This window comes from Rutilus rutilus (assembly GCF_951802725.1).
Source record: "Rutilus rutilus genome assembly, chromosome: 23".
NCBI classification, from domain to species: Eukaryota; Metazoa; Chordata; class Actinopteri; order Cypriniformes; family Leuciscidae; genus Rutilus; species Rutilus rutilus.
Window position 1 is genome coordinate 6,313,117 of NC_140233.1, and position 20,366 is coordinate 6,333,482.

At 38.3% G+C, this 20,366-nt stretch overlaps 1 protein-coding gene across 2 annotated transcripts; it reads left to right on the forward strand.

Moving 5' to 3' along the window:
* The first annotated feature begins 3,672 nt into the window (after positions 1-3,672).
* On the forward strand, positions 3,673-20,333 carry LOC311283166 (von Willebrand factor A domain-containing protein 5A-like). Of its 2 annotated transcripts, XM_084397417.1 has the most exons (24): positions 3,673-3,801; positions 4,093-4,295; positions 4,377-4,599; positions 4,675-4,841; positions 4,918-5,032; positions 5,108-5,283; positions 6,572-6,660; positions 6,760-6,904; positions 7,904-7,983; positions 8,060-8,174; positions 8,260-8,418; positions 8,513-8,616; positions 8,710-8,927; positions 9,802-9,825; positions 10,035-10,058; positions 10,639-10,692; positions 14,043-14,066; positions 14,276-14,299; positions 14,880-14,933; positions 15,878-15,931; positions 18,756-18,800; positions 19,452-19,570; positions 19,648-19,771; positions 19,953-20,333. In XM_084397417.1, the coding sequence occupies exons 1-24, from the start codon at positions 3,762-3,764 to the stop codon at positions 20,030-20,032; spliced, it is 2,460 nt and encodes an 819-aa protein (XP_084253543.1). In that variant the 5' UTR covers positions 3,673-3,761; the 3' UTR covers positions 20,033-20,333. The 2 variants fall into 2 exon arrangements, with proteins under 2 accessions (XP_084253543.1, XP_084253544.1); XM_084397418.1 differs by lacking the exons at positions 9,802-9,825; positions 10,035-10,058; positions 10,639-10,692; ... (2 more) ...; positions 14,880-14,933; positions 15,878-15,931.
* The last annotated feature ends 33 nt before the right edge of the window (positions 20,334-20,366 follow it).

Sequence of the window (20,366 nt, forward strand, 5' to 3'; positions counted from 1 at the left end):
CATGAAATCAAAATGGACCCTATTTACTTTGTTAGCGCATATTACTAGTCTTGTGGTGAACAATTAATCCGTGCAAGTTAAAACACAGAAAAAAAATTTTTGGCTTCGTAATCTTTAATCAAAATCTGAAAATGCCCCTCCCCTCTGCCTTGGAGGACCTTTTCTGACGACGTAGGTTTGACGGCTTGGTTTGGGAAACGCTTAACCACTCCCCTCAAACCGTTAGTCTGTAATGAGCGAGAGATGGAGAGGAGGAGCGCTAGAGTAAAACCCTGCCCTCTGTTCAATATTCCTTTTCACTGGGAAATACGTCACAGCACTGGAGAAAAGTCGTTTGCAACTTCCGGTTCACGCGGACTTTAATAACGGTCTTCTCACAAAAATGTGCCTTTTCTCTGCACTGGTTGCTGCATTTGACAATGAAGAAATCTGAAAATTAATTAACTAAGCACATTACCAAGCGGACTTAATTTAATATGGTTATAGTAATTATTTAATACAAATCATCAATTTGGAAAACCAAACCTTTGTATCTTACTGCGGTCTCAAAATGTCTACGATGTTACATTTTTAAATATATTTATATAAATCTACACAACCATATTTACTCACCAGTTGGAATCGCAACTGGTATCGTTTGTTCGTTACTGCTGGCTGCTGCCGCCGCCGCCGTGCCGTTCATCACAAACTGCCGGTCGGAGGAAAATGGCAAAGGCGGGAACAGAAAAATAGGGGCGGGGCGACACGTGTCGCTCCGCCCAAAAGTGTCGCCCCGCCCCATCGTCCAGAGTGCACTCTGGGGTTACTCGCCTACGCTAGTTTCTAGACGTAATTCTATAGTTGTAACTTGAAGTGGTAGAAACATATTGTAATTGTTAAAATTTTCTAAGGATCAGTAATTTCCCCTAAAAATGATCGGGCAGACCAAACTGTAAGTCGTAGAGACTTGAAACTTTGAGGGATGGTAGCCTACTCACATCGTCTACTCTACAATGTCACCAAGGCTCGCCCCAATCGACCTGATGGTGGCGCTACAAAGATCAAAAGTATGTAATGGCTCAACATAACTCCTAAATTGTTTGCTGTAGGCTTAAGTGTCTTATATCGTTGGAATCCTTGGCTCAAGACGAACAAAATTATTTGATCGTCACCCTGGCGAATTTTTTTGGGGATTTTGGATTTTTCCAAAAAAAAAAAAAAAAAAAAAAAACAGTGCTCAAACAGCAACATATACACTAATCTAAAATTAGTGAAATGATAACCACCCATTAAACCATATATGTCCTTAGTAAATTGCCTGTTTTTGGCTGTAAATGCTCTTTTCCATCATTAGGTGGTACAGGCTTGCTAAATAAATAAATAAAAATTACCAGAAAAAAAAAAAACGTTTAAATGTGTCATTTTGGTGATAAAAGATGAGTTTTAAGGGATAAAATTATTGACTACAAAAAAAAATATTTTTAGTTTTAACGGCAGGGGGAAAATCCCCTAACTGAAGGACAACGCATGGAAGCTGCTGAGGGGCACGGCGTTACTGAATTTAATCTAATCAATATTCATAAGCCAAACTTGCCCCTCAGTTTAACCGGTCAGTGCGCTTTTGGACACAGCGTAATTAATATTCATGATCCATAAGTTCAACATCTACTAGTTCTGACTCATTCAGCAGTGGTGATATCATATAGCGCCCTCGGATAATCTCACCACTTCCCTAAACATTTAGCCGCATTAGAAACCACTGATCAAAATCACTGATTTACTCACTAAATAGTTTCACTTTCGATTTGAAGTAAACTGTCATTTCGTCTAAAAATGATGAACTGCGGTCTTGTGTCTGAGAAAAATGAGCCAGGTATGAATTCACCAGTTTACTGTTTCCTTACTTAAAACGTTTTTAATATGTAGCAACATATAGCTAGCCTAGGCTAACTTAGGAGAGCTGTAGTGGTTTTCATACATGGAATTTGTCGCGTGGGCTTTACCTCAGTATTACTATAGGCTATAGCCTATATAATGAAGATAGATTTTAACCGAAATCTTGTTCAAGGTGTCACGTCACATTCACATTTTTTTTTTCTTTTTTGGAAATATACATTTTTGCTCCTCATTAACTCCTCCCGAGAGCTTGACGAAATTGCCATCGCGATCCGGTCCCGGATGAAGGGACAGAGAATGAATAAATAAAATCAACAATTATGCCTCTGAAGAGCATCTCAGTGGAGGTTCGTGTTCAGGATCATGTCTCCACAGTCTCCTCCACTCTGCTCTGCTGTATGTGAATGAGGAAGAGCGCCCCCTGGAGGCCTTGTTCGTGTTCCCTCTGCCCGCTGATGCTGCTGTCTGCCACTTCAGTGCCAAGATCGGAGAGCAGGAGATTGTGGCAGAGGTGCAAGACAGAGAAACCGTGAGTCCAAATATAAGTCTACTGGACATTCATTTGCATATTTTTTGCAGTTTTTAGCGACACACAGCTGGTTGTCTAGATGTAGGACATTGGCTAAATATAAAAAATAACTAAAAAGTTTATTACCTGTATCATGGATTTTCAATAAATATTGAGATTGTTTTATCGCCCAGCCTTACACCTGATGGGCAAACGTCCCCGACTTGCTTTGAAAGAGTCTAGATATCAGAATATCATAGAGACGTGCTGTGAATTTCTTCACAGCACATACAGAAATGCAGTATGGAGGCTGGTCTCACCAGAATTGCGATAAAATAAATAATATTAAGTTTGTTTTCAGTCTCTTTGATGTGTGTAAGTGGGATTGCATGGGAATTAGCTGCTTTTATATATGTATATACATATATATATATATATATATATGTATACATATATATGTGTGTGTGTGTGTGTGTGTGTATATATATATCAGTTAAAAGGTTTATATATTTTTTAAATGTGTGTGTTTTATGGTAAGGATGGTGCCTCAAATCACACGGATGTCATGTGATTAATTTGCTTAAAATTTGTGGGGGGGTTTTGTGCATGTGTTTAATGATGGTGTTCTTTTCTCCTATAAGCATACCTGTCCATTTAACCACTATCACAATCATCGGACTCACTTTACAAACTCGCTGTCCCATCGCTGTGAAAAATCACTGTCTGTCACTCTCGACCACTACTACAAACCGACAAAGTTTCATTTTTGATAGCTGTTGTTTTTGTCTGGTTAAACTAATAGGCTAATTCAATAAATATGTTTGCAGTGATATTCCTACATGTGGTTATTGCAAAATCTCTGGTCAACAGTAGATGACGTCTAATTAACGTCTAATATGTTCAGATTTGATGGCAGTTTCTTGGAAGAGGGCAGAAACCTCCACTTCGCGTGCGGAAGACAATTAGGAAAAGTTATTAAAGATACAATTAAAAGTTTATCTGTAATGATCACCCCTGATGTAAGATTCAGCCATATATTTATAAACTGCTGTTTAGAAAATGCGTTAGGCATAAAAATCTCAGCGTCACGTCGCTTCTGCAGTTAATTAATATTCATGAGCCAAACCTGCGCCTCAGTTTAAACAGCAGGAGCTTTGATCTCAGCGCAGAGTTTAACGGTCTTCTGACTCCGACTGACACGACTTCCCGTTTCAACGACGTCCAGAAATCATCTTGCGCTAGAAACACTTATTTACTCATTAATTGAGTCTTCTGTGAATATTTAAGGCACATTTAAAAGGTGTATTTTCGGTTTTTGATTTTCACTTTCGCTCACTTTTAAAGTAGGTCATCTTGTCAGTTCCTCTAACGTGTGAGAATGATGAACTGCGGTCTTGTGACTGAGAAAAATGAGCCGGGTATGAATTCACCTGTTTACTTTTACTGTTTCCGAATGTATTTATGTTTTAATATGTGGGAGAGCTGGAGTGTTTTTCAAACAGGGGAGTTTGTTGCGAAGTCTTTATCTCAGTATTATTTTATAGTGAAGGTAACGTTAGTTCACAAATGCCATGTTCTTCTTAAATTCAATTCAGATTTTTTTTATTTTATTATATATCCAATCTACATCTTGTGTTTATGCTAATATAGAGAGTCTAGACGTTTTGTGATGTGATGTTGTTCTTGTTCTGTTGGTTTGTGTGACTCAGTGCCACTGAAGAGCATCTCAGTGGAGGTTCGTGTTCAGGATCATGTCTCCACAGTCTCCTCCACTCTGCTGTATGTGAATGAGGAAGAGCGCCCCCTGGAGGCCTTGTTCGTGTTCCCTCTGCCCGCTGATGCTGCTGTCTGCCACTTCAGTGCCAAGATCGGAGAGCAGGAGATTGTGGCAGAGGTGCAAGACAGAGAAACCGTGAGTCCAAATACAAACCAGCAGGATGCCGATTTGCTTATATTTTTACTGTGCACTACGTAATATAATTGTGTCTTGCAGGCGAGGGATCAGTATGATGACGCTGTGAGTTCGGGTCAGCAGGCGTTTCTGCTGGAAGAGAGTGCAGAGAGTCCTGATGTGTTCAGACTGAGTGTCGGGTGTCTGTCGCCGGGTCAGAACGCTGCCGTCACCATCATCTACGTCACCGAGCTCGATGTGCAGGCCGACCACTCGCTGCGCTTCTGTCTGCCGGCTGTACTCAACCCCCGATACACACCAGCAGGTACAGCAGCTGCTACACACACTTTATTAGCGGAGAGAAGCTGATTCTAACACACTCTCTCTGTGTGTGTGTCAGGTTCAGTAGCTGGTATAGTCTCAGAGATTTTATCAGGATGTGGAGCTGCTCCTTACACGCTGACTCTCAGTGTCCATGTGAGCTCTCCAAAGCCCATCTCCAAACTAGAGTCCAACTGCACTCTGGATCCTCTAGTGTTCCTCCGCTCGGATCACACTCAGGCTACGGTACTGTGTGTGTCTTCATGTGTTTATCTGGATGTGTGAGCACAGCAGTGTTATGCATGTGTTTTTATGTGTGTAGGTGAATCTGAGTCCTGGTCACATGTTTGATAAGGACGTTGAGCTGTTTCTGTACTATCAGGATACCCATCAGCCCTCTGCTATAGTGGAGGCAGGAGTGGCCACTGCTCCATCAGGTCGGACCTGCAGATCACTGGCATTATGGGATTGAGTGATCAAGGTTTCACTGACTCTCTCTCTCTCTATTTCAGGCTCTCTGATGAGGGACCCAGTGGTCATGATAAGTTTGTACCCAGAATTTCCAGAGGAAGTGATGTCATCACTGGCAACACAAGGAGAGTTTATTTTCGTGATAGACAGATCAGGCAGTATGGGTGAAGAGATGCATCGTGGGAAAGGAGCACAGATGCGCATAGAAAGCGCAAAGGCAAGATTTAAGATAAAAAAATCATGCTTTTTAAGTGGATTTTTACACATTCATAAATTGTGTGCATATTGATAACATTGCAACACTTTTTTGCATTGCAGCCGCTTTCTATTAGCACCCTAGCGGCAGCAAAATGTATTTTGCTTCCAGGGTAGTCTAGCAACTCTCCGTTGACTTTCGAGCTGCAAAAACCTAAATTGGGTCAGGCCAATCACGTCGTGTATAGAGTAGGCGGGGCGGGCTTAACATAATGACGACAGAGTTGCGACGGTTCCCTGCTACTTGAAAACAAAGAATGGCTGATGCTGGAGAACAGTCTTTCGAATCGGCTTTGGCTGCGACTCTGGAGAACTTGGAGTTAAGTTTTTCTTTGAGAAAAGAGCAAAGAACGGCACTGAAGTCATTCTTAAAAAAGGAAGATGTGTTCGTAGTTTTGCCGGCCAGATTAAAAAATTGAAACTATCAACTAGCTCTTGTTGGGAAAACGCTCTGGTTGGTTGAAGCGCTGTCCTATTGCGTGCAGAGGGAATTTGAAAGACAGCCGTTTATCCCGCCCCTCGGATTGAGCCGTGTCTATGGTGAGTTGCCAGACCTAACATCTTGATGTAGGTCTGGCTTGCCAGGCTAGCTTTCTCCCCTTGTTGAACTGAAAGACTGACACGCTTTCTCTCTTTAGTCGGTCAGCATATCCTCGTTTAGATGTACGATCATTAGATGTTCCCGTACATTCAGTTCATTCATGAACAGATTGTCTCTTGTTCAGACTCGAATCACTAACTCTCATTCAGTAAAGGGATTTATTCGTTCATTAGGTCGAATGATCCTTCACAACCCACTCGAATGCTATTGCCTATAGTCACACGGTTCAAAATAGAGTTCACTATTTTAAAAAAAGAGTGTACAAGAAATAACAGTCAGTGTATGAAAGTGAACAAGAACGATTTGTTAAAAAAGCACTGATTTGTTAAATTTTCAGACTTTTTTTGGAAGAATTTTATAACATTTGAAAACATAAAAAAAAAAAAAGGAAAACCAAAATTCATGTTTTTCCAAAAACTGCTCATTGTGATTTACGCTCATTCTGATGGAGCGCATCACAAATAGAGTCAGTTTTGATGTCATGTTGAGTAAATCATGACTTCTGTCATGAATGTGTGGTTTGCCCTTGTCTCTTTATTTTGTGTTTTGTTCAGCACTTTGGTCAGCCATGTTTGCTGGTTTTAAATGTGCTATATAAATAAATACAATCTTGAAACTTGAAATACCAGTCCATGTCTCTCTACTATAGGACACTCTGCTGTTACTGTTGAAGAGTCTGCCCATGGGATGCTACTTCAATATCTATGGATTTGGCTCTCGTTTTGAGTCCTTCTTCCCGTTAGTAACTAGATCTTCATTTATAGATATTCAGATATTCAATTTTGAAATCTGTCAGAGGAGATTAGATGTTAAATGTGTTTGTGTGTTTCACTGCAGTCAGAGTGTCGAGTACAGTCAGGACACAATGGATCAGGCTCTGAAGAGAGTGAAGGAAATGCGAGCAGACCTGGGCGGCACAGAGATTTTACAGCCTCTAAAACACATCTACAGTCAGCCCTGTAAGCCTGACCATCCCAGACAGGTACGACAACACCTCAACATGCATCTGAACAACACACTGACAGACATGTGAAAGTATCAACTAGGCTAAAAAAATATAAATTCTGCCATTATTTTCTCACCCTCATGTCGTTCCAAACCCATAAGACTTTTGTTCATCTTCAAAACACAACTGAAGATATTTTTTATGAAGTCTGAGAGGTTTCTGTTCCTCCATTTAAAGACCATTCACCCAATACTTTGATGCTTCAAAAAGTTCATAAAACGCAAGTGAACGTAATCCTTCAAAAGATGAACTTATAAACACTGATAAACACACTCTAAAAGTGAACATGTGCAGTTGTTTCTTTAAGGAGGTATTTCTACCTGATTATACCTACAAATTCAAATTTTGTTGTTGTAAGCTACTTCAATCAGTTTGATGTAAAATAAAACAAGGGAATGCTGTTTTAACTTAATTGAGTTACACTGACCCACCAACATACAATTTCCAATAAAGCTCAGGATGGACACAGTCGGCACATGCTCACCTGCTCCTTGGCGAATTTTGCCTCAATGAAAAATTGTGATTTGGGATTGTTAAACAAATTATTATTAATTATTAATTATTAATGCAAATTATCTTGCATTAAAGTGAAACCGACAATTGACCGTGCTACTCTTCACCACAATGGTAACCACAACATTCAATAACAGAAACTCCTCTAAATGTCATCTTTCCCTTTACTGAAAAACATAAAATAACACTTAATCCCTAACTGATGGCAAAGGCTCTACGGTCTACTTGGGTTCACGATGATAAAGGCAGCCCTTGGGCAGTGGATCTGTAGTTGATGTTCAATGATGTTCATGTATGACGCGCCAGAACAAACCTCATTGGTTATCGTGTATTAAGCACACACCTTTAAATCTCTGTGTTTACCAAGTTTAGATGTGAAAAGCCTAAATTGAATCTGTTTATAATATCCAGCAATCGTGTCTCTTCAGAAGTATCCCTTTAAGATGTTTTTTCTCTCTTCAGCTGTTCATCTTCACTGATGGAGCGGTGGGAAACACTAAAGAGGTGCTGGACCTGGTGAAACGTCATGTTCACTCTCACAGGTAAAGGTCTGCTGGGTTTGATCTTCCCATCATTCATCTCTTCATCACTTACAGTAACAGAGTTTATTGTCTTCAGGTGTTTCTCATTCGGGATTGGTGAGGGTGCAAGTACCGCCCTCATCACAGGAATGGCCAGGGAAGGATCTGGTCACGCTCAGTTCATCACAGGCACTGACCGCATGCAGCCCAAAGTAAAGCTCTCCACTGGATTTCACAGGCACAAATGTTTCCTAGTCAAATGTCTCAATGGTTTCTCTTTCTCTTAAACTATATCAGGTGATGCAGTCCCTCAGGTTTGCGCTGCAGCCTCTTGTGTTTAATATCTCTGTGGACTGGAGCCTTCCAGATGGCATTACTGTTGACACACTGTCTCAACCCATCAAAGTGCTCTTCCAGGGTCAAAGGGCACTCATTTACGCCCAACTTAAAGGAGAGGTGGGAGGATATAGCATGTGTTTCTTTAATGAGAATAAGAGACCAGTGTCTCTCATTTGTTTAAATGATAAAAAAATCTGCCCTTCTTTTATAGAGTTCAGGAGGTTTTGAGGGAATGGTGACAGTCAAATACAGGCTTAAAGATCAACCAGTAACAAACCAGCTCCACTTCTGCCTCAAACCAACTGAGGAAACTGGGTAACACACACAAACACGCAGAAACACATTGAATTGAACTGAAATTCACTCTTTGCTTTTCAAATCCAACAAATTTCCTTCATGTTTTTGCAGGTTGGCCGTCCACCGGCTGGCGGCTCGGACTCGGATCCGTTTTCTGGAGCAGGAGGAGAGGTCACGTGGTGCAGATGTTGAGGGCATCAGGAGAAAGATAGTGGAGCTCAGTGTTCAGGCAGGAGTGAGCAGTGTTCATACAGCCTTCATTGCTGTTAATAAAGACAGCAGACAGACTGTGAAAGGACCCCTGCTGCAGAGAAGAGTGCAGACACACGGTTAGTGCGAGGATTGTGAACTTGTGAGGATGTTTGTGTCTGTTCATATTATCATTACAAAAATAATGTTCTTGTTACATATTTTACATTTGGTTTGTTCAAGTAATCGAAATCAAATGCTGTTTCAGGGTCACAGCAATGAAATGTATGGCCAATACTGTGTCAAGTTAAACTAGTGTTTGTAAACTAAGTTTTCCGACAGATGTTTAGTGCTCTGATTGCATGTGTAAAAGTGACTTGACTATTTACTGTAGTACATTTGATGTGTTAATCTCATTTGGATGTAAAAACAAATGTTTTTATACATACAGAAAGTCCCAGGATGCCAGTGGCTTTTGCATGGCAAGCAGCAATCATATTTTTTTCAGAAAATGTTCAAATCCAGTTAAACTTATAATTTCAAAATAGTTCATTGCCAAGTAACAGTTTACATTTTGTATGTATAACTCATGATGATGTCAAATTAATTAGTTTTTAGGGATGGAATATGGAGGCGTGTTAGGTAAGATAAATAATATATACATTCACCAAAGTAGAGTTAATATTAGGCAATTATATCACAACCTTTATTATGTACACCTCAGACAAATACAGAGGTCTGAACATTGGGGACGGCCCTGTCCATATGACCTCATCAGGTTGCATGTGTAGGAAGTCTAGTTACCATATTGGAAACAAAAACATTAGTTTGGCTTTTTTAATGTAAAAATGTCTCAACTTGTATCGAACAAATATCGAAAATGGCAGCTTTTTAAATGACAAGCTCCACTCACATTTTTCAAGTTAAAATTATGATTTCAACATAGTTCTTTGTCACTTAACAGACATGTGGTGTGTGCAACTCATTTTAATGTGAAATTAATTTGTGTTTTAGGCATGGCTTTAGGAGGCTTTATTGGTAAGATAATTAATATATAGACTCTTCTTTTCAGTCTCATATCAGTGCTGTTTTAAACCTCTGATTGTGTCTGTATGGATGTGTGTGTTTCACTGACAGCAAGTATTCAATATGTTTTACTTGATGATTTCAGAATAGTTCATTGTCAGGTAACAGTTTACATTTAATATCTACAACTCATGATGATGTAAAATTAATTTGTGTTTTAGGCATGGATTTTGGAGGCTTTAAAGGTAAGTAAACTCTTCTTTTCAGTCTCATATCAGTGCTGTTTTAAAGCTCTGATTGTGTCTGTATGGATGTGTGTGTTTTGTGTGTCCCTGACAGCAAGGATTTCATATGCTTTTCTTGTCATTTCACAGTTTAATACATTTGAGTAGTTGAGTTGACCTCATTAAGATATAAAATGTTCAGTGTTAGGGAGGATGTGGTCAGTGGTTCTTTTCAGTCTGTAGGTGTTTCTTGAGCTTACAAGAATGTGTTTGTCGTATTTGCTAAGACAAACTTCCCAACATAACATCAATTCAGAACAATTCAGTAACGTTCACTGGAAATGACAGAGTGCCAAAAATGGCTCTTGTACCTGTTTTTATGGGTTCATCGACAAACAAAACAATACAAAGGGTTATTGCAAGATTGTTTTGGGCCAGAAATATCCATATCAGTCCATCTCTATTCCAGAAGCTTTTCTTGTTTGTTAGTTCTTTTGGATGTGTCTGTTCTTGGCTGTTTCTCCATATCTGAATCTGTTTTGACTTTTGGTCCCCCCAATACAATTGCACATTGACTTATTTAGTTTTCTTTCCTTAAAAGATTCTGAAAGTGTGGAGACGTACGATAATGTTTATGGATCGCCTCCAGAAGAGGGTAAATGAATCAAACATTAACACTGAAGGGCCTTTCACATGACCTGTGTCAGGTATTGACACTGTGATGCACAACTTCATTTATCCAGATTTGCACAGGATCTGTCTCTCTCTTCTTTTAATAACAGTATAATAGTATGTCATGTCTAAACATAGTCAATCATTGAGTGTATGAGCAGAATGGGTGTAAAACAACCAACAAGGATAAAGAGGCAGGAAACATACAAGAATAACTAAAACAAGAACAATATGTATAGATCAGAAACAGGATGATGCTTGTTGTTTTTCCCAGTTTTATTAATTTATATAAATTGTATTATTATTTCCCATTTCAGATAGGATTTTAGTTGAACAAGTTTTTCAAGAATGCACAAATTACATTAATTGTCATAACAACATAATACGTATTAACTAATAGTTTGATATTTGTAAATCTCATTAACAAATAATTACAAATTGTAAACAAACAAACGTGCTCACGCGTTACAATTTCCGATTTGTGTAATAGCGTCATTAATACAAATGTGGAAATACGGATGATGTATATATGTATCATTTATGTATGTATTACATTGCCAACATAGGGGGGAAACAAAATATTAACATAAAAAAGTACAAAATATTAAAGGCATAGTTAACAAGAAAGTGAAAATATTCACACTTGTTCCAAACCAGGAGGACCTTCTTCTGAGGAACACAAAAGATGTTAAGCAGAATATTAGGCATTGGCAGCCTCAGTTTCCATTTACAACCATTGTATGAAAAATATGAAAGCAAATGATGACAAAGGATGCTGATGACTGTTCAATGAACATTCTGCAAAACATTTTTGTGTTCACAGAAGAAAGTCTGAAAAAGACAGATTGTTTTAAATTTATATAAAAATAAAAAAATATAACTTTTAGATAAAGGTTTGAATTTTTTTATTCAAACTGCAATTGGTAGTGTAATTGAATCAGTGTATCTTTCGTTCAGTCGTTTTTTGATTTAATATTTAAAGTAGAAAATTAGAAAAGAGTTTTATAAACAATATTTCTAAATCTTTTTTCGTTCTGAGGTAGCAAATTGAATAAACAGCTTGAATATTCGACTTCTGGTCAAGTCAAGTCGCCTTCATTTATATAGTGCTTTTAACAATGGTTGCAAAGTGTGATGCTGCGGCGGAGACAAGGAGAAAGTGGGATCCAAATGCAGTGTAATTTATTAAATAGACTCTACAAACATATATTCCGGGAACATGACTCGGGACAGGACAACCAGGAACAGCACTCAACAATGAAACAAGAACTCACAAAGACTGAACCAGAGCCCGTCTACGGAGAGCCTGCCCACTCCCTATTAAGCTCTATTGTACCGAATTTTGGTTGTAGCTCCACCAGAGTGACACTGGGGGCGATCGCCATGAGTGCAAAATGAATGGGAGTCAATGGGGCTAGACAGCTAAATTTGTCTCTTTCACCCGATTGCCGTTGAGAAATCTCAGATCTGATTGTAGATTTTGCAAGTTCAACATGGGTTATAGGTCGAAAGTTGAATGAACGAGTACTTATGTCCTTTTGATTTCTTACAGGTTGAGTTGTTGTTGCCCATAACACGCTAGCATTCTGCTAATGAACGCTGATTGGTCAGTGAAGGACTGATTACGACCAGAGATACCGCTTGATGGCATCGTGTCATCCGCAGCGGGACCAGAAACAAACAAAACAAAAACTCTTCTAGCACGTGTGTTTACCTGTGTAAAAGAAAGTGCAGAGCGCGAACGCACCAGAGTGAGTGAAGGATTGCCGTAAAGCAGTATCTCTGGTCTTACATGTGTATGACGTTATTGACACTTTAAAAGACTTTTAAAATCAAATAAGTGACTCAAAAAAATCTAACACCCAGCAGTGTGTAATTTATTTGCATCTCCTTTCGAATACAACATTCAAATTACTAGACAAAAAATTATATCCTGAGAAAAGTGGATTTTTATTGGTATAGCGCCATAGACCTCCATTCATTCTGCACTCGTCCTGTGAGCGCCCTCATGTGGAATCAGAGAGGAACTGCAACCAGTTCAGAAGCCGGAAGTTTACTGAGAGTGAAACTTCTCGCCATATTAGACATTCTCTGACTGAACTCAAACACAGGGCTTAAATACAAGGACAAACAAGCTAAACAAGATAACAAGGGAGCGTGGTCAATCTGAAACACCTGGGGAGACTAATCAACATAATGGGGAACAGATGAACACGGGACATGACAGAGGAACACAGACCTGAATCATTACACAAAGCAGCTTTTGCATAGATAATAGGAAATTACTGTAACAGATTGTTTATAAGCTTTACAACAGCTCTTGGATAAAGTTCTACACGTCCGCATCATGTTGTTTTCTTTCTTTTTCAAAGGCATGACATTTTGTAGTCATTTTGAATGTACACAAATAAAAATATACATTTTACTGTTTTGAATGACAGAGTATAAAACGATAAAGTATTAAGTTATTTCCCCAGCTGAGGAACAAATCCAAGTGATGGCGCCGGCGCATCGCGCTTTAACAACATCGGTTCACTTCTGGCATTAACTTGACATCGCAGCCTGTTCATTATTAAATTATTATTAATTTCTGTTCATTATTAAACTTTGGACCGAACGAAAGATGCGCGAACCCAACTTTGCGGTATAGTTTCAGTTTTGATTCAAATAAATTTGTTTTAGGCTTGGCGTTTAAAATAGGCTAAAAGTTGTTTGTAATAAAGTGTACAATGGGCTATTTTTATAGGCTACAATGTATTTGTTCTGACTTTGGTTTCTCTGCCTGTAGTCGCACAACTTGCTTCGGCATGGGTCAAATCCCAGTCTCCACCCCCCCCACCAAATCCAGTTAAACTTATAATTTCAAAATAGTTCATTGCCAAGTAACAGTTTACATTTTGTACAACTCATGATGATGTCAAATGAATTAGTTTTTAGGGATGGATTATGGAGGCGTGTTAGGTAAGATAAATAATATATACATTCACCAAAGTAGAGTTAATATTAGGCAATTATATCACAACCTTTATTATATACACCTCAGACAAATACAGAGGTCTGAACATTGGGGACGGCCCTGTCCATATGACCTCATCAGGTTGCATGTGTAGGAAGTCTAGTTACCATATTGGAAACAAAAACATTAGTTTGGCTTTTTTAATGTAAAAATGTCTCAACTTTTATCGAACAAATATCGAAAATGGCAGCTTTTTAAATGACAAGCTCCACTCACATTTTTCAAGTTAAAATTATGATTTCAACATAGTTCTTTGTCACTTAACAGACATGTGGTGTGTGCAACTCATTTTAATGTGAAATTAATTTGTGTTTTAGGCATGGCTTTAGGAGACTTTATTGGTAAGATAATTAATATATAGACTCTTCTTTTCAGTCTCATATCAGTGCTGTTTTAAACCTCTGATTGTGTCTGTATGGATGTGTGTGTTTCACTGACAGCAAGTATTCAATATGTTTTACTTGATGATTTCAGAATAGTTCATTGTCAGGTAACAGTTTACATTTAATATCTACAACTCATGATGATGTAAAATTAATTTGTGTTTTAGGCATGGATTTTGGAGGCTTTAAAGGTAAGTAAACTCTTCTTTTCAGTCTCATATCAGTGCTGTTTTAAAGCTCTGATTTTGTCTGTATGGTTGTGTGTGTTTTGTGTGTCCCTGACAGCAAGGATTTCATATGCTTTTCTTGTCATTTCACAGTTTAATACATTTGAGTAGTTGAGTTGACCTCATTAAGATATAAAATGTTCAGTGTTAGGGAGGATGTGGTCAGTGGTTCTTTTCAGTCTGTAGGTGTTTCTTGAGCTTACAAGAATGTGTTTGTGGTATTTGCTAAGACAAACTTCCCAACATAACATCAATTCAGAACAATTCAGTAACGTTCACTGGAAATGACAGAGTGCTAAAAATGGCACTTGTACCTGTTTTTATGGGTTCATCGACAAACAAAACAATACAAAGGGTTATTGAAAGATTGTTTTGGGCCAGAAATATCCATATCAGTCCACCTCTATTCCAGAAGCTTTTCTTGTTTGTTAGTTCTTTTGGATGTGTCTGTTCTTGGCTGTTTCTCCATATCTGAATCTGTTCTGACTTTTGGTCCCCCCAATACAATTGCACATTGACTTATTTAGTTTTCTTTCCTTAAAAGATTCTGAAAGTGTGGAGACGTACGATGATGTTTATGGATCGCCTTCAGAAGAGGGTAAATGAATCAAACATTAACACTGAAGGGCCTTTCACATGACCTGTGTCAGGTATTGACACTGTGATGCACAACTTCATTTATCCAGATTTGCACAGGATCTGTCTCTCTCTTCTTTTAATAACAGTATAATAGTATGTCATGTCTAAACATAGTCAATCATTGAGTGTATGAGCAGAATGGGTGTAAAACAACCAACAAGGATAAAGAGGCAGGAAACATACAAGAATAACTAAAACAAGAACAATATGTATAGATCAGAAACATGATGATGCTTGTTGTTTTTCCCAGTTTTATTAATTTATATAAATTGTATTATTATTTCCCATTTCAGATAGGATTTTAGTTGAACAAGTTTTTCAAGAATGCACAAATTACATTAATTGTCATAACAACAAATACGTATTAACTAATAGTTTGATATTTGTAAATCTCATTAACTAATAATTACAAATTGTAAACAAACAAACAAACAAAAATCGGAGTAATTTACGTACTACGGAGAGCCCCTGAGGGGACCTTTGCAAAAAATAATAATAATACGGACTTTCGCGTGCTCACGCGTTACAATTTCCGATTTGCGTAATAGCATCATTAATACAAATGTGGAAATACGGATGATGTATATATGTATCATTTATGTATGTATTACATTGCCAACATAGGGGGGAAACAAAATATTAACATAAAAAAGTACAAAATATTAAAGGCATAGTTAACAAGAAAGTGAAAATATTCACACTTGTTCCAAACCAGGAGGACCTTCTTCTGAGGAACACAAAAGATGTTAAGCAGAATATTAGGCATTGGCTTTTCTTGTTTGTTAGTTCTTTTGGATGTGTCTGTTCTTGGCTGTTTCTCCAGATCTGAATCTGTTCTGACTTTTGGTTCCCCCCCCCCAATACAATTGCACATTGACTTATTTAGTTTTCTTTCCTTAAAAGATTCTGAAAGTGAGGAGACGGACGATGATGATTATGGATCTTCTTCAGAAGAGGGTAAATAAATCAAACATTAACACTGAAGGGCCTTTCACATGACCTGTGTCAGGTATTGACACTGTGATGCACAACTTCATTTATCCAGATTTGCACAGGATCTGTCTCTCTCTTCTTTTAATAACAGTATAATAGTATGTCATGTCTAAACATAGTCAATCATTGAGTGTATGAGCAGAATGGGTGTAAAACAACCAACAAGGATAAAGAGGCAGGAAACATACAAGAATAACTAAAACAAGAACAATATGTATAGATCAGAAACATGATGATGCTTGTTGTTTTTCCCAGTTTTATTAATTTATATAAATTGTATTATTATTTCCAATTTCTGATAGGATTTTAGTTTAACAAGTTTTCAAGAATGCGCAACATACATTAATTGTTATAACAACAAATACGAATTAACTAATTGTTTGATATTTGTAAATCTCATTAACAAATAGTAAACAAATAAAATATGTCACTTAATTATTTTAAACGGTTAATGCATGTGATTTAAAAACCTCAAATAAGTGAATTTCAGGCTATTACTTTGCCGATCCTCATAATAATTGCTCATTGACTTATTTACATTTATTCATTTAGCAGACGCTTTTATCCAAAGCGACTTACAAATGAGAACAATAGAAGCAGTTAAACTAACAATAGGACAACAACAATATGCAATTGCTATGACCCCTCACAGTTTAATCTAACACAGTACATGTATTTTTATAGAATAGAAGAGAAAGTGTTAGTATTAATGGATCAAGAGAGCCTGCTAAGAGAGCATTACAATAGTCTAGTCTGGATAGAACAAGAGCTTGGACAAGGAGTTGTGTAGCTCTGATAGAAAGGGCCTGATCCTCCTAATGTTGTATAAGGCAAATCTGCAGGACCGGGCAACTCTAACAATGTGGTCTGTGAAGTTCAATTGATCATCAATCACAACTCCAAGGTTCCTGGCTGACCTTGATGGAGTTATGGATGATGAACCTAGATGATTGGAGAAGTTGTGATGAGGTGTTGGGTTGGCCGGGACCACAAGCGGGTTTAGTGGATAGTGGTGGTCCTTCATCCAGCAAGAAATGTCTGTCAGACAGGCCGAGATGCAAGCAGTTACCGTCGGATCCTCTGGCTGGAATGAGAGGTTGAGTTGTGTGTGTCGTCAGCATAACAGTGATAGAAAAAAATCATGTTTCTGAATCACACATCCTAGTGACGACATGTAGATGGAGAAGAGAAGTGGTCCAAGCACTGAGCCCTGAGGTATGCCCGTTGCTAGATGTTGCGACTTAAGCCCTATTTGGACGGGATTAGTTTAACATGGAGAGGTGGGGTAAAGTAATTATAGCCAGAGCTTCTCAGTGATTTAAGTCCCGTCCGAATGTGCCATCTTAGTAATCATTACGGACATTGTCAGTAAAGATTACGGCGAATTTTACCCTCTGTAAAAAGATCCAGAAAAATGACCTCAGGTAATACTAATCCCGTGCGAATAGACCCACTGTAATTTTATGTTACGACCCGGCTCAAAATCATAACATAAAGAGGAGAATTCACAATATGGGTTTCAATAGAGAAAATATAGGTTTATTTAAAGTTAAACAAATAATGTCTAGGGTCAAAACATAAGGTAATAATAGTAAATATCAATACAACCTCAAATCAATAAACTGTTGGAAATGGGGTTTGTAGAGTCGTGGAAATCATATGGGAACACAAAAGCTCAATAACCCACTCTTCAAACAAAGACACCAAACAAAAATTTGAGAAAACTAGACAAAATCCAGGAGCTCCTTAAATAGTTGCCACAGGTGCAGCTGGTTTTCATTAGGGCAACCCCGCCCATCAAGGAGGAGTCGGTCCTAGAATTCTCACAAAAGAAACTGAAATTAAAGAACAGGGGCTGGGCTGTAACATATGTACGTAAATATTCTATCATTTCCTGTTTTAAAGTAGTTTTCTGCGTTTAAGCACTAGTTAGCGGCACAAAACTTCTTTTAGCGTTAGGTAAGTGGCTATTACCAACATAATCCAATCTGAATTTAATTAATACATTGTTCGACTTAACTGTTCGCGCACATGATATCAGGAAGCAACGTAATACGCACATGACGACAGGAAGGTGACAGCGGTGCATAAATCGAGTTACCCCTCCTCTTCTGGTAGTTTTACTGAGAAATATTATCCCATGCGAATTGGCAATTATTATTACAGACGTGTGTGGTAAAATTACATTACTCCATCTACCCTTGTAAAACTAATCCCGTCTGAATAGGGCTTTAGACACCTCACCCCTCCACGACACCCTAAACATTTCACATTTTCATGCCATATTACATTACCACACTTACCGAGAATTGGTTAAGAGGATGTGGGGGTGATTTCAGACTGAAAAATCATGAGATGTTGAGTTAAGATATAAAATGTACAGTTTTTTGTTGTTTTCATGGCATATTAGATAATGTTTACATTTATTATTGATTTACAAGCCTCACTAAACCACAACAACATCTTAAAACTGGAGCAAGACACTGAAAAACCACTGAACTACAGGTGTTGAGTTAAGATATAAAATGTACAGTTTTTTTGTTTTAGGGAGGATGTGGTCAGTGGTTCTTTTCAATCTGTGTGGGTTTCTTGTACCTGCAAGAATGTGTTTGTGGTATTTTCTGAGACAGTTGTCACAACATAACGCAAGATTGTTTTGGTCCTTATCAATCCATCCTGAAGCTTTGTTCCAAAGCTTTTCTTGTTTGTTAGTTCTTTTGGATGTGTCTGTTCTTGGCTGTTTCTCCAGATCTGAATCTGTTCTGACATTTGGTTTCTCTGCCTGTAGCTGCACAAACTGGTCAGTCATGGACCTTTGGAAGTTCATCATCAGGTAAATGCACCTCAAAGTAATAGTTATCTCAAAGACTGAAGGTGAAACATTTAATAAAATGATTGTTCTTTTCATTTACATTTACATTTAATCATTTAGCAGACGCTTTTTCCCAAAGCAACTTATAAATGAGGAGAGCAGTAGAAGCAATTAAACTAACAATATTCCAACAATATGCAAGTGCTGTGACCATTCCCAGTTTAGTCTAATGCAGTACACATAATTTTTTATAGATATAGAATTGATAAGAAAGTGTTAGTATTAATGGGTCAAATGTTGCCGAAAAAGATGCGCCTTCAGTCAGTTCTTAAAAACGGCAGACAGACTCAGCAGCTCCGATTAAGTTAGGCAGGTCATTCCACCAGCAGGGAACAGTCCAGGTGAAGGTCCATGAAAGTGATTTTGTGCCTCTTTGAGATGGCACCACGAGACGACGTTCACTTGCAGTGAATAATAATTTCAGATTGCAATAAACATACTGCTTCGAATATGTGTGTTTTGCATTCAACCTTTTGATCAGGGCAGAAAATCTGTGACTTAATTATATCAAATTTTTATCCTACAGAATTGAAATTTAAAAGCCCTTATAATAAATTCCAGTTGGTTTACCTGTCCTTATCTGTGTGTGTATGTGTGTGTGTTCAACTGCAGACCCGTTACTCCAGCTGGTTTCTCTCCAAAAGGCGTCAGGCTGCTGGGATCTGGACGCCACACTGGCTGATGCGTTTGGGAAGACGGAGGATGAGCTGACCAATCAGAAGCCAGCACAGGTGAGAGATGTGATGAATAATAAGACAGCTGTGATTGTGTCCAGTAACAAATGCAGTGTATGATGGTTTGTGCACAGGTGGAGGGGTCAGTATGGGCCACTCTCCTGGCTCTGATCTGGTTATACGGCTGTAAAATAGACCAGCGGGTCGAGTGGCAGTTTGTGGCCATGAAGGCAGCGTCATGGATCGGCTCTCAGAAAGGTGAGATCTCCATTCCAGACCACATTCACTCAGTCAGCGTTCATCAAGACACGCTTGAGCAAATATCTTCAGTTCTTTGACACACACACTGATGATTTGAGTGTGTGTGTGTGTGTGTGTGTGTGTGTGTGTGTGTGTGTGTGTGTGTGTGTGTGTGTGTGTGTGTGTGTGTGTGTTTCAGTGGGCGATCTGTCTCAGTGTGTGTGTGTGGGTAATGTCCTGCTCGGATGTCAGGTGACCAAAGAGACTCTGGGAATCTGAAGACATCTGTGTTTCTACTTCCTGTGCCGTCAGAAGACAAAAGAACGGTTACAGTTTCATTTACTGTTTCTGTTAGTGTTTCATTAGAATTTAGTTCTTTATTAGCTTAAATCAACAGCATATTTTTATATTAAATATTTTAAAACTCTCATGATAATCTTTTTGCTGTTTTGAAATTGAAAATAATTTTAATCAGATTAATCAATCACTGAGGTTACTTTTACACAGCAACAGAATCCTGTTTAGGTGCTAAAACGATTATGTTCACACAAACATGTTAATGTTGAACTATGGCAGCAAAGACTACTATTAAAGTAATAAAATATTTAAATAA

Coding starts and splice junctions, on each gene's coding strand:
- LOC311283166 (XM_084397417.1), top strand. CDS start 3,762: ATGATGAACTGCGGTCTTGTGACTGAGAAAAATGAGCCGG. Junction 5,284..6,571: donor TGCGCATAGAAAGCGCAAAG/GCAAGATTTAAG, acceptor TCTCTACTATAG/GACACTCTGCTGTTACTGTT. Junction 6,905..7,903: donor AGCCTGACCATCCCAGACAG/GTACGACAACAC, acceptor TTCTCTCTTCAG/CTGTTCATCTTCACTGATGG.